The sequence below is a fragment of the Hypomesus transpacificus genome, chromosome 20 (genome assembly GCF_021917145.1).
Source record: "Hypomesus transpacificus isolate Combined female chromosome 20, fHypTra1, whole genome shotgun sequence".
NCBI classification, from domain to species: domain Eukaryota; kingdom Metazoa; phylum Chordata; class Actinopteri; order Osmeriformes; family Osmeridae; genus Hypomesus; species Hypomesus transpacificus.
In genome coordinates, this window is record NC_061079.1 from 2,503,450 (window position 1) to 2,518,178 (window position 14,729).

Consider the following 14,729-nt stretch of genomic DNA (forward strand, 5'->3'; position numbering starts at 1 on the left):
CTGTTGTTTATAAGAATAGCTCACAGTGTTCTTTGTCCAAATTTAGATTTAGAACCACACAGGATTTAGGTGCTAGTGCTAGGATTCTAGGAAGAAGGACCAAACATTTCAATGTGCCTGTAGTTGTTATTATGGTATATCCAAAAGGGCTGTAGGCAACACAGCAGACCAGTGAGAATCAGCAAGATGGCCTTAGGAGCTGCTGCTGTAACCAGTGGTGCACAGGTCACTGAAGAACTACATGAACATTTTTAATTAACTCGTGTTGGGGGGAGGTGAGTTCTGTATGTCCATGTTAGAAGTGGGTAATACTGATATTTGATCGCATGTATTAGAGCCCAGTCAATAGAACCACAAATAAGGTGGAGAACCAGCAGCAGACAGAACGAGGGCTGGGGGGCATTGTTCAATTATTTTCTGCTGAGTAACGGCCACCCTGGTTGCATGAATGGGTTAATGTGGGAGAGGAATGAGAAATGAAGGAAAAAGGGAGAGTTATGGGTGAGAAAAGTAAGGAGAGAAACGATAGCAAGACTATAAGAGAGGGAAGAAAATTCAAGCAAGAGGGAGATGGGGAGGGGAAGAGGGAGGACTGGCGGAGTAGGGCTCAGGCAGGCACATCACAGCAAGAGCTGCACTGCAGAGTCATTTCTGAGGCAAGCTTGGCTCAAGTGCTGCCAATTCCACTCCTACTCTCTCAGGCAGACTCTGCTGTCATTTGTTAACTGAACATATTTTGTCTTGCTGAACTGCTCTTGCCATTTGTATTGGATAAATAATTTAGCTAAAAGTGATTTTAATTGTTAGTTTAGCAGTATGACTGACCTAAGTTAGCCACATAGATTGAAATGTCAATGGCCTTGTGACAATGGGGTAAAGAACTGCTTTTATGTTTTTTAACAATTGCACATTGTCTTTTGATTAATCTGGTCTTGGATGATTTGGGATTAAAATCATTGGTATTCCTTTGCCTTGGCAAAATTGCCTGGTATTCCCTAGATCTCGTCTCAACTATGGGTGGCACCGTGGCAGGTCTTTTAGGGTAACTGCTAGAAAAATCTGTCTCTTCGCAGCATCACATCCATCTCCGAAATCAAATTACAATTAAAAACATATGTTTTCTCAATGTTATTTGTGTAATCTGTTGCTATTTATTTTCTCTGTGTCCTATTTAATTTTCTTTGTTTGACTGCTTGATGCTTTTTACATTTAGTGTTTGTCCATGTGTGTGTACTGTATTAACATTGTAAAGCGTCCTTGAACTCGGGAAAGGCGCTATAAAAATGTAACATATTATAATTATAATTGCGTGCCATAGAAGAGCCTACAATATACAGTGTGGGATGCAAATATCATTTTTATCAGTTTGTTTGCAGCAACCCCACCACTGCAGCTGCAATGTTTTGGTCAATCCCAAAGCCTCGCTGCAATTGGTCGGTGGGCCCCCCACGTGACAAGGTAGTCACGCGCTTTCCAGGAACCCGTCAGGAAGAAGATAAACAAAACAAACCAAGAGACAGACGCGTGGACTCCATTGAGATGGCTTTCTTGTTACCGAGATAGAAGCACATACACGAGTCAAACACGATTTCATACTTTTCCATAGGGATTTCAATGGTGAGTTAAACGTTTCTAAGACCATTTTGCTAACTTTGCTGGCAGTTCGGTCAATGTTTCGTCGATGAGAGCGCGTCGACCTGTGGTTAGCATGCAAGCTAAGTTGTTGTATCTCGCTGCCGAGAGAGGGGAGGGACGGTGGCCATACTGCTAGTAGTAGGAAGCTAGAACAAAACTGCATAATTCGGATAGGTTAGCCATTTTACACAAAAACTGAATTAATTTTGATCACAAATTATTTTGGTCTATTAATTGTCACTGCATATATGTTTTATTTCACGTTCGTTATGTTTAACGTCGAATACGAATATTGGCTAACGAGCTAACGTTACGTTGTAGCTTTGCATTGCTGACATCTGTCAAAAATAACAAGGAATCTCCTCGCTGGTATCACTGATAGTTTTAATAATATGTAACTCGTTTAGAATAAACACAGTAGGAAGTGCCGTTGTTATAGAGCTAGGTGTAATAACTGACAAGAAGGCCATTGTGAACATTACACTGAGCATGACATATTAAATCAAAAAATTATTATCTGCTTATTGTTTTCGAGTCAATAACACGGTTGATCATATATCAATCCTCATAATAATGAAGTTGTAATCAGTTGAAGTCCATTCATTTTAAGCTTATAATTTATATTTATGGGTCAACTACAAAACAACACGCGTCAGCCAGCTCTCGGGTACACGCCCCCTCCCAGTGCAGAGAACGCGAGCGAGCGAGAAAATTCCATGCAACCCGATGAAAGAACAAAGCCCAACGGTTCTCAGGAGAACAGTGACATTCAATAATTTGTCTACAATGTTATATTTCCGTAGTTTTATTTTGTAAAAGAGGTGTGGTAATTATATTTTTGCATTTTTACGTGTTTTAAACATAAATTGTGTGTCCTTCCCCTTGTAGATCCAATTTAGATCAGATGTAATCTAAGTAAGACTATTTGTTATGAAGAGCCGCTGGCGTTTTAGAAAATATAGGCTACTCACCTATTAAGATTGCAGTATAAGGTCATGAAAAAGGGGCTCGGCTGTAGGGTCAACCTACCTTGATACATGTTATGTTTTTCTTGACGCAGCCTAACCCTTAAATTGACAGCACGACTATCCATTCGCAACAGTATAGGGGCGGGACACAGCATAAGTTTCACCTATAGAGTTTGAGAATCACGTGGGCGTTGGCTCAATGTGATAGGTTGAGGTTTTATTTTGTTTTTGTAGCATGTCTAGCACGTCATATCTGTCAATCCCAGTCGCTGTTTATACATAATTTATAATATAAGATCATTATGTGCAATGTTATTTTGTATGTTTATGCTCTTGTACTGGTCGTTAAACTGCAATGCAAGTACGAGCAGTGCACGACATGTGTTCGGTTGTTGTTTTTCCCAAATTTCCCTTGATATAAATGGAATTCATGCATTTTATGAACGATGCTCGAGGTCCTTGTCTGTACATTTTATTACATACACACATATGTACAGCAGTAATACGTTTGTTCCAGATGGAATTAAAAGCGTCAATTCTCAGGTTTACAGAGTGTAGCTAGCGAGCCCCCTCACAACACAGACGCACACTTGGCCCAGGGCTGCACGTTTTTCTAGCTAGCGTTCACCAGCAGCTGCTGTGATGGCAGAGCGGTAGTGTGTTGTCTTAGCTACAGTCAAGGAAAGACGCGCTCTGCTCCGTGCTCTGTTTTTGTTCCATGCGTTTACAACATAAACAGCTAGACGATTTAAACTGTTTTCAAGTTGGTCAATGTTGCAAAACATGTTTCTGTGTTATTTGCTAAAGGAAGAATTAGACTCGCACGATAATAAGGCTTGTTGTCTGTGGTGCAACACTGTGAAAATGCTGTGGCCTGCAGGCAGAGGCCAGCGGTAGATCCTAGGAAACAAAAAACGTAAATCGTAGTCATTATGGTTGCTGTTCCATCTATTGATGTGTGTTACGTGACTGGTTATTTAAATGAGGTAATTGCAAATGAAACTTGCAAATGTTGTAGGCAGAGGGGAAATTGCCTTCCAGAACAGGCAAGGGGATTTATTAGTATTCATTAAAGTGTATTTTGTGTTTACCTTCTTTAGTGAAAGTATCCTAGTTTCAATAGAACTCTGTTGTGACTCAATTCCTATTCTTCTGTTACAGCGAACAGATTTGCGTTTGTGTTATTTGTCCATATGTTGTTTGTGTGTGTCTGTGTTGGGATTCCGACAAGCAGCTGTTCGTGACAGGCCCTTCTGTCTAATAAATCTGATCAGACACTATGGCATCCTGAAGATCTGTTTAACCCTTCTGTTTCCGCTTCCCTGTCTCCCCTGTCATACAGAGACCCCGGAAATGAACAGAAACCCAAGCCAGGCCTGAACACCAGACCCTGGCTGCCAGACCTAAGCGAGACCCTAGTTTAGACCCAGAACCGGATTCCTTCAAGGCCATAAGAGGCCACACCCAGGACCGGACAAAATTCAAGAGAGGTCTAGACACAAACCAGACCCGGGCAACTTCAGACACCTGTATCCATCCTCTGAGCTCAGTTGTCCTCTGAGTTGTCCTCTGGTGGTCCACGTTCAACACACGGCTGGACTCTAGAGGTAGCTGAGAGGTTCCAACACAGGAACACAGAGTGCTGCTCTGCAATGCCTCAGGTACAGAGAATCACCTTGGATTTAATCTATTTGATGTTTCAATTCAGACTTAGTGATTTAGTTCCTTTCACATGTGAGTGATTCAGTCCACGCTGAGTTATTCAGCGTGATTCATTAGTGTATGTGCTTACAGCCCAGCATCATTGGGATGGAGCCACCCTTTGGGGACGCGTTTCAGAACTACACGTTTGCTGACCAGGTGCTGACCAGCACTGAGCTGCTGGCCAACAGCTCCGATCCAGATTTCATGTATGAACTGGTGAGTCCCGGTTCTTTCCAGCTGGAGCACATAACATGCACGGAACCCAACCAGAATCGACACACCGCGTAGAACGAGTGTTGCACGGTATACCTAAATTGAGGTACGCTTCGATATTGTTTTAGTTAAAAACGGTTCGGTATTAGCATTTCCCAATGTTCGGTACTTGTAGATAAAACGAGACTTAGGCCGAATCCCAATACTCCCCCTTACCCCTTCCCCTTAGTTTTGCGCGTTCCCGTGAGAGCTAGTGGTGTCCCAATACTCTTTTGGAGCTAGGGGAAGGGCTAAGACTAAGGGGTATACACCCCTTAAAACCAAGTAAGATCGGGAGCTTACTTGAAACCTAGGGCTATGTGAAAAATGCGCGACCGGCAACAATGGCGACCAAAATCATCCAGAGAGTCCGATAAATGTTATATTATCGGCTTAATTAATTGATAAAAAAATTATGACAGTCTTGTTTTGTGTTATATACAGTCATGAACATATATATTTGCAACCATTTTCCTAATTGAAACGTTTTTAAAAAATCGCTAGTTTGGTACGTTAATGTTACAGTTCTTAATCGGACAACAGTCCCGCATTTCTTTGACTAGCATGTCTACAGTTCTAAGTAAACTCCATTAGCAGCGAATTTCGTTTAATATCAGTGCATAACGCTACTTGCTTTGGAGATATCGATACGTGCTAGATGACGTACCTGTAACCAAGTGGCGTCCCATTTCCTAGGGCTATGTAGCCCTTACCCCTTACTTTCGAGGGCCATGGGGAAGGGGTAAGTGAAGGGGGAAGGGGAAGGGGGAAGGGGAAGGGGGAAGGGGGAAGGGGAAGGGGTAAGGGGGAGTTTTGGGATTCGGCCTAAGCGATTCTGTCCACTGTGGGACTACTTTGCCTACAGAGCCGATGCTGACGGTAAACCCACAACATTACAAAGCCTATTTGTAAAAGGTGCTCTAAATGTGCCGTGCAAGGGAGGAAATACTTCTAACCTCGCCAAGCACCTCAGTGACAGACCCAAGACCTACACGCCGAGTACAAAAACATCAGGTTAGCGAATAAGCTAGCTGGCTAGCCAGCTGGTAGGATGGTGAAATATGTATGTCAGGCCTACCCTACTGTATCGTAAGCAAGCATATTGGAAAATGTGAGTTCCAAAACAACCAATATATTATGCTACAGTTATTTTGGGGGTCTCATTTTGGTGCTTTTTAAAATGGTCACTAGCTAAATGGCATAGTAGGGCTACGAGCTAGCTACATGTCAAAGTGGCTCTATTGTCAGACAGAACGGCCCAAGGCACACTCCCATCGTCCATTTTGCAAAAACATAGCATTGCAATTGAAAAACAAGTTTTAGACTTGCAACTTGACTTACAAGGCTGTTAATAAACGTTTGAAAATGTGATTAACCCTTGTGGACTGTCTGTTTGGGATCTATTGGGAGTCGAGTATCGAATCAGTATCGTTTCAGTTTCAAGTATCGTTTTGGTATTGAGTAACGCGATTCTAAACTTGGTATTGGTATCAAAGTAAAACATTTGGTATTGTGACAAGACTACCTAGATCCCAAAACGGAACCTGTTTTGGAATGCTTCCAGGGATAGGAAACACTGTATGCTACTCAGCTTTGTATATGGAATTAGAGAGAAACATGTTTCGATGACATCAGACACTGCATTTTTACACATTTTGACATTTTATTAGTTCAGCAGACGCTTTGATCCAAAGTGACATACAAATACAGTAACTACCTGCATTTCTAGGACCAAAGGCTAATCTAGGCTCAGCTCTAAAAGTATTCGAGAGGTTAGTGTCTAGGCATTTTTAACCAGACACAGTGCAACAGTAACATCACCTCAAGCACAGCATTACATCATTCTGTTGATGGGACCATGCAACAGAAACTATCAAATATATATATATATATATATATATATCTATCAAGTGCAACAAAAAAACAGAACTTCGTTGTCTCTTTTAACACATCTGGTTATTTGTCAGGGACTGGGGGGGATAGCTCAGTACAACATTGGACAGCAGATCTACAGGTCCCAGGTTACTCCTGTACGTGGCTGTGGATAAACTTGCTTCATGCTAAATGAATGAATGACTATATATGAAATCATGACTAGTGAGTTTAACTGGTGCTATCCCACTCCAGGACAAAGACTTGCCTGCATGCCAGAGCCCCAGGGAAGAGGCCTTCTCTATGGGGGAGGGTAAGGAGGTGGAGGTAGGGGGTCTGACTGACCTGGGGGAGGCAGAGCCTGCCTACAGCGCCACCTTCGAACAGTGGGACACTTACTGGGAGGACCTTACAAGGTAAGGCATGATTGATTTATCAATCGATTGATCTTCATTGTTTGTATGAACGTTCCAAAGAATTTGGCATTGATTTTATAATGCGGTCCTACAGGTACACCCGACTCACCAGCTGTGATATCTGGGGCACCAAGGAGGTGGACTTCCTCGGCCTGGACGACTTCTCCAGCCCCTACCAGGATGAGGAGGTGATCGGGCGCACCCCCACCTTGGCCCAGCTCAACGGAGAGGACTCACAGCCCGTGTGCGACACCCTTTACCACCCTGAGCTGCCCCTGCCCCCCTCCCTTAGCAAGAAGACCCCTGGCCCCACACGCCATGCCCCCACCCCTGGCCCTACTCTGGCCCCCTCCTCTGCCCCCCCTGCCCGGAGCCCACTCCCAGACTTCCCTGACGGCTTCCAGAAGGCCACCTGTCCAGTTCCTTCCAACACGGAGACCCGCTCCAAGGCCCAGGTCCAGGGCTCCAGCACAAAGATGTTCCCCCTGGCCCTGAACAGCTCTGACTTCGTCCGCAAGGCCAAGGTGCGCATCAGCACGCTCCGTGGTCCCCATGCTGAGGCACCCCCCATGAAGACAGAGGCTGACGAGGACCCTCCCTTGGGCCCCCCTCCGATCCCCCAAGACCAGGCCTCCACCTCGGGCAGCCCCGGCCTGGTAGCCGCACCCGGGACTGTGGCCTCCGGCCCATCTAGCCTGCTGGCTCCGCGAAGGGAGATGCCTGCTGCCTCCCTGGGCAGGTCTGGGGCCGTGCCCCCCCAGCTCAGCTACCCCGGGGCTGGGGGAAGCCAGAGCCTGCAGGGGGGGCAGGAGAGTCTGGAGGGAGAGGCAGCACTGGAGAAGACCAAGGAGGAGGAGCACAACTATTCTGTCTTCCTCACACGTGCCAGACTGGCTGGCAAGGCCCTGTCTGAGCTGGAGGAGGAGGAGGAGGAGGAGGGGGAAGAAGAAGAAGAGGAGGAGGAGGAGGAAGAGGAGGAGGGAGAGGAAGAGGAGGCTGAGGCAGAGGAGATGGAGATGGAAGATGAGGACCACGATGAAGGCTTCGGCAGTGAGCATGAGCTGTCGGAGAATGACGAGGAAGAGGAGGAGGAAGAGGACGAAGACTATGAGGCTGATAAAGATGACGATATGAGCGATGCCTTCTCTGAACCAGGTAATTTGTGTGTGTGTGTGTCACATACTGTAAGTCAGTGAAATATTCACATTTGTTGGGGGGACTAATATCCCATCCCACATCCTATAAACGAGGGCTGATCGCTTCATCTTTCACTCTTCCTTTTTGGGCACTCTCTCCCCCTCCTCCCTCTCGTCTCCTCACCTTGTCTCCGCCTTCTCTGCCTGTCCATTACTTCCTCATCTCTCTCTCCCCTCCCTCTTATCTTCCCCCCCCCCCCCCCACCAGGCTGTGACACAGACATCGTGGAGGACGTGAAGGGACTGACGGCGGGCGTGTCCAGGAAGCGGGGGAAGCGTCGCTACTTCTGGGAGTACAGCGAGCAGCTGACACCCTGCAAGCAGGAGCGGCTGCTCAAGCCCTCCGAGTGGGACAGAGACACCCTGCCCAGCAACATGTACCAGAGGAACGGTCCTCACCACGGTTAGCACACACACAAACACACCTTGCCCAGTCACATGTACCAGAGGAACGGTCCTCACCACAGTTAGCACACACACACCCTGCCCAGTCACACGTACCAGAGGAACGGCTCTTACCATTTTAAACTATATCCACCACAAGTTTTTTTTCTGTGCGGAAAAAAAACCCTGATAGGCTAGGAGTCAGGAAGTGACTGGGCTGTTTGTGTGATTGGCTGCTTGAACAGGGAAGTACACTCTGAAGAAGTCTCGTCGTACAGACGTGGAGGACCTGACGCCCAACCCCAGGAAGCTGCTGCAGATCGGCACGGAGCTCAGGAAGCTCAACAAGGTGATCAGCGACCTGACGCCCGTCAGCGAGCTGCCCCTCACCGCCCGGCCGCGCTCCCGCAAAGAGAAGAACAAGCTGGCGTCCAGGTGACCAGCATGCCCTCTTCTTCGCTCTCCCTGCTCTACACACGTGGCTTCTTCTGGCATGCAACTTTGTCTGTTTTAACGTAATATGTTGTATTCCATCGTGTGTGTCCAGGGCGTGCCGTCTGAAGAAGAAGGCCCAGTACGAGGCCAACAAGGTCAAGCTGTGGGGTCTCAGCACCGAGTATGGTATGTTACCTTAGTTACCGGGGTGGTAAGTTGTTATGGTTACCGGGGTGGTAGGTTACTATGGTTACCAGAGCGGGACGGACGAACGTAAGTTACTGTGGGAACGTGAGGTGACTGTTTTTCTTCCCGTGTGCGGTGACTGGTGTTTCAGATCGCCTGCTGTTCGTTATCAATGCCATAAAGGAAGAGATTGTGACACGGGTCCATGAATCATCTCATCACAGCTTCAACATGGCCGACACCCTGGACAGACTGATCAAAGAAACTCTAGGTAAATACAGATAGTGTTATATTCATCCTGTGTCTTACATAGTCTGTATACTTTGATGAATATACTGTCTTATACTTTGATGAATATACTGATGTTACCAACTTAATTTGAGTGTTCCCTCTTTGAGAGAGGATGTGATGCTTAATGGGTGTAGATGCAAATGTAAGCAATAGGGGGCGGTAATATGCTTACAATGTAAACGCTCTTATTTATTTTTTACGGTGACTTGGGCAAAAACGACCAATGGCATTGTTTGGAATCGGCGTCCATTGCCCACTCTGGATTTTGCTCACAGTTGCATACAGAGGCTTCACACTAATTTGTTGGTAGACTTGAGACATAAGTACTCTTTACGCCTCTGTTACTGCAACATGCCTGAAGATAGTGCCAATCTTCAGGCACTTGCCTGGAGATAGTGTAGGGGGGGGGGGGGGGGGGGGGGGGGGGTCGCTTACAATTCTTGTAAGCGTCCTTACAAGAATTGTCTTGCATGGACGCAAGGACAGAGAATGAATTGAGATGGTTAGGGTTTTCCTGGACTCACAGCATTATGATAACACTGACTAAATACAAAGACTAGATAACAAAGCTAAAAAATGGTCCGTCTACCTGTAATTTTACGTTTTCTGTAGCCCTTGCTAACTTACAGTACCTAGTGTCTGCACTGCACTGAGATGCTAGCTAGGTTATCGACAAGTCGGAGCAAATTTACAAATTAGCCGTTTCATCAATAAAATAAGAAACATTTCAGCGACTGAACTGCTTATTTCTCGTCACATTTTAATTCAGATGCTGATTTACACGTACCGTTTAGCTGAAATATGAAAAGAAAAAAATTACAGTTGTGAGGTTTGTCTGCCTCGCTTGACATCTTGCAATGACTTCTGGGAAATCAGAAGCGTTCTCTCTGGTCAAGTTACCATCTGATGCATCCTCGATAAAAGGGGCGGATCAGGAACATTTCCGGGTATTTTTGGCGTTCTTGGTGACTTGTGTTCTTTGGATTGGAACCGTACTTGGGCAATAAAAGATGACGTCAAACGAGTTCGCAAGAACACAAGAACGGAAAAAAACGTGGATTGATAAACAGCCATTGTTTTGGGGGGCGGGGGGGTTGGTACTCATATTCAGTGAACTGCAAACAGGTGCGCGTGTCAGAAGGGAGCGCGAGTGCATGGAAATATTAACGCAAAGGTCCTTCCATCACCAGTGCAGACCACCATCAGAAGCTGAAAGCACTCCTGGCCTCGGCGATTTACTTGACTGAATTTGGTGAATAATGGTTTCAATCATTTTTATATTTTCTGGTATATTTAAGTTTAGTTAGCCAGGAGCTCTGTTGACATAGACTTAGCTAACGTTATACAGCAGAGAACGCAACGTTAGCCAGCTAGCTAAAGCTCCGGTGGAAAATTCCAAATGAACGTATGCAGCCCTAGTGCTGCTTACACACTACAGTGACACTGACAGAAAAGCTAATTTGAGACAATATAAAGATGGAAAACCAGGCTAAGAAACGTAAACGTAATTACCTTCACTAGACAACGTTTTACCAATTCGACAAACGGCTATGTTTGTGTCAAGCTCCAAAAACTATTTTTCGCTCAAATCAGCCAAATAAATTCGCTCGCGCGATATGCGTGCTCGCATTAACCATGAAAGTCCCTAACTACCATCACATCAGACAGAATTTGCATGCATTAGCAAGGCGCTTGGTGTGGTGGCGTATACGGACCGGTTCTGGTGGGCCGGTCTGGATCAAAGTCCAGCGCCTATTTGTACTTCCAGTCCGTTAATGCCGTTCTATCAATAAGCAGACCTGCCAACCTGTACGCAATTTGTGTAGCGGATACGCATTTTGACTTCAAAATACGCTGGTACTTGTATTGGCTGTCAATCATGATGGAAGAGTAGACAAGTTAAGTTACAGCATGTCCACCATCTCTTGTGGGGGTTATGCATTAAGCCATTTGTGGTGCCCTTACCACATTGTGCCTCATATACTGTAAATGTTAGACCCAGTGACAGGCTGGCATGAAATGGCTTGCATAATACTTAGTAAGGAGGCCATAAAAATGTTTGACTCATGGCTTAAGTTACGTTTCTCCAGTTCTCCCCAGGTTGGCAAAAAAGTATCTCAAAATGCATCAGATTGATGCTTTAAAATAGGGAATATTTTGTTTCTTCTTATGGGGTAGCATGCACCCGGACCCCCTTAGAGGGGTAATATCCTTCTCACCTTTTTCACCCCTGACCCGTTTTCATGCCTGCATAATGCAACTCGTCTGAGCTAGGTTGCTCCAAGGCAATGATCACATTAAGTATTGTACTGTGTATATATATATATACACCGATCAGCCAAAACATGATGACCACTCACAGGTGAAGCCAATAACATTGATCATCACCAAACAAGGCCAAGGACAGGGTAGATTGTTCGAAACAGGTCTTGAAGCTGAGATGTCGGGTAACTTACAGGAAAAGGATTGGCTGCCATTGTTTTGGTGATACTTAAGGGCAGGGGTCTCCAGTCCTTTTCCTGGAGAGTTACCTGCCTGTAGGTTTTCACTCCAACTCTAATCTTCGAATAATTAGCTGGTCGATCAGGTAACTAGTGTTGAATCAGGTCAAAAAAGTGTGGTTGGAGCAAAAACCTACATGCAGGTAGCTCTCCGGGAACAGGATTGGAGACCCCTGCTACAGGACACCTCGAGGGGTTTTGTAGAGTCTAGGTCGAGGACCAAGAGCTCATTAGGCAGGGGGTCCAAATGTTTTGGCTCATCTGTGCATTTTCTTTTTTTTTGTGGAGAACGTGCACAAGACTACCATCTAAACACACCAAAACTACACACCTATGTGGACTTCTACCTAATTGTGTTTACTTTGTTGCCAAAGTGTGTATTAATAGTGTGACAGTAACAGTTTCTTCCTTCTGTGTGTACAGTGTCAGCACCAGTTGCTGGGCAGACTTCAGATTTTGTCAACCAGATCCTGGAGAATACGGGGAAGGGCGATCCCACCGGCGGATTGGTCGGCCTGCGAGTCCCCACCTCCAAGGTTTAGAAGCCCCGCCCACCGAGGGGAGAGGCCTCAGTCACTCAACGCACTGTCCCACACTGTAACAACGACCCCTCTGCATGCCCCCCCAACCCCCCTCTCAGACCCCCCCCCCCCCCACCTCCTGCCGAGCGTGGGACACATGCCGAGGCCCTGTGTGTGCGTGTGTGTGTGTGCTCACACTACCCACTTGTAGAGGAAACCCCGGAGCTCTCTCTTAGTAGTGTGTGAGTCAGTCGCCATGTTGTGCATGTGGTAAGACGTTCCAATAGCAACCACAGATTTTCTCAAAGCTCCTCATATCACCATGATGTAACACCTTTCTGCAACCAATCACAAGTGGCGGAGGGGGAATACTTCCTGGTTTTGCCTTCTCCTTTAGCGGTCCACGCGTCCAGCTGGAAGGCATGGCAAGTAGGAGGGCGCAGTCATGAGTCACGAGTGGAAGAAATCGCAGATTTCATTTCTTTGATTGCAGCAGGAAGCAATGTCTGCTATCTGAAAAGCCTAAATATGGTAGGGTCATAGCCCTCCAATCAGAAACCTTGTTGTAGACGCCACCTGAGCAGGTGAGCAGTATTGAGGGGAGGGGTTATGGTAACTGTTGAGACCACTTGTGCCCTGCCCCCTCCCACCTGTCTTGCCCCTCTCACCCAGCCTAGCGCCCCACCACTAAACTGAGGGGATGTACAGCCACATATGCCAACCTGCTCCACAGTGTTTCCTGTTAGACGTGTCTGAACCAGAAGCTCCAGACTAGCCATCCCGGAAGCTATGACGGGCTGCCTCCAGTCTGGTGCTCTCTCCTGGGGTAACCGTGTCCCAGAACCAGGCCTGGGTCTCACACACCCACAGTCACATACTTGTAGAGTACATCATTTAAGTCTCCACTGCAAAGGTACCAGTGGAACTGGCCCTTATGTAACAAGTTTAAGGGAAAACTAATGGGCTTTCAAACAAGTAGGCTATTTGATTGGATTTTGTATGTGTTTGAACCCAGGTCTGACGTAGAACCGGTTCTACTTGCTCGTCACCATTATGGTTCCATAGAGTTCTGCAAATGGTTCTCCTGCAGGGTTCTGGAGCTGAGCATGAGGAACCGGTTCCAAACACCCTCCCGTCTCTGTGCGTGGGAGGAGCTTCTGTGTGAAGATGTAATATATCTGTATAACAACCTGTTTCTTGGGGGCGTGTCCTAAATGTTCCAAAGCCCATCTGCTCCAATCGCATCGTAGGGATTAGAGGGCTGCTATTTCGATAGGTTCCCTGGTTTGCTGTTTTTACTTGGGTATCTGCTAAAAGTACTATTCTATTCATTGTGCCTTGTATTTGAGACGAGGTCATTTAAGAACTGCCCAAGGGGCAGGAAGACAGAGGACCACGAGGAGAGCAAGGAAGTGAGGCAGGGTGGGACAAACTTACATCAGTTTGTCACATGTTTCAACTCTCTTTTAAAAAGAAAAAGCTATTCTGAATGTACATAAGAACATGGAACCTTTAGATATATGCCACAGAGTCTGTGTTTTCGAAGATGGCTCTGACAAAAATAACTTTTGGTTTTTGGTACTTTGGGAATGGGGGAGGGAAGGGGTGGGGGGGGATGTCGGGTGGGTTCAAACTAGAACTATTCGAGTAAGAGTTACAAAAAAAAAATGTTTGCACAGTATATTTTGATTGTTTTTTGTACCAAAGACAAATGCAAGGAATTTGGCGACTAGCCAGTCAAAGTAAGGTTTTGCACAGCTTACCTGATACCGTATTGAATGTAGGAAATATGGTAGGGCCAGGGATTTTCATTGAACTGTGAAGTTAGCGTGGGTCCAACTCTGAATAGAGAGAAGCGTTCATCAACTTTTTAACTAGGAGGCCATTTGCCCTGCAAGTCAGTCGGCTTGACTGAAGCCGGGTTCTGAGCAACTGTTAGAACCACCGAGGAGAACCCTCACACCACTTTACACATTCTAGCACACACGTTGTAGTTCTTCTACAAAGGTGGACAACCTTTGTAGTTCTACAACTGCATTGTTGAAAGCTTAGATGAATTGGCTTCTGATTTACTTGTTTGACGACAAATAACCAAAAGCTATGTCACTATGACTCATCAATGTAGATAGGACAGATGCAAACACATAACAGCTAGATGTTTCATTTATTCTGCGTGTCCATAGGATGTACATCGCTACATCTCAACCATGCATACATACGTCTGTCTACGATCAATTGCCACTTTTTCAGATTGATACATTATAACCGCATGACACATTTCTAAGCGCTGTCTTCACACTAGGAAAAAAAAGTTGAGGAAAAATGAGAGAAGCAGAAAAAATTGATATTTTTGTACTGTTTGCCTTTA

General features: G+C 45.9%; 1 protein-coding gene across 1 annotated transcript; it reads left to right on the plus strand.

Annotated features, from left to right (window-relative positions):
- Window positions 1-1,484: 1,484 nt before the first annotated feature.
- crebrf (creb3 regulatory factor) lies at window positions 1,485-12,829 on the plus strand. The gene is made up of 10 exons (XM_047042904.1): window positions 1,485-1,617; window positions 3,946-4,264; window positions 4,398-4,523; window positions 6,687-6,847; window positions 6,942-8,002; window positions 8,252-8,446; window positions 8,673-8,862; window positions 8,975-9,048; window positions 9,200-9,319; window positions 12,264-12,829. Exons 2-10 carry the CDS (start codon window positions 4,256-4,258, stop codon window positions 12,380-12,382), a joined length of 2,055 nt encoding a protein of 684 aa, XP_046898860.1. The 5' UTR covers window positions 1,485-1,617; window positions 3,946-4,255; the 3' UTR covers window positions 12,383-12,829.
- The last annotated feature ends 1,900 nt before the right edge of the window (window positions 12,830-14,729 follow it).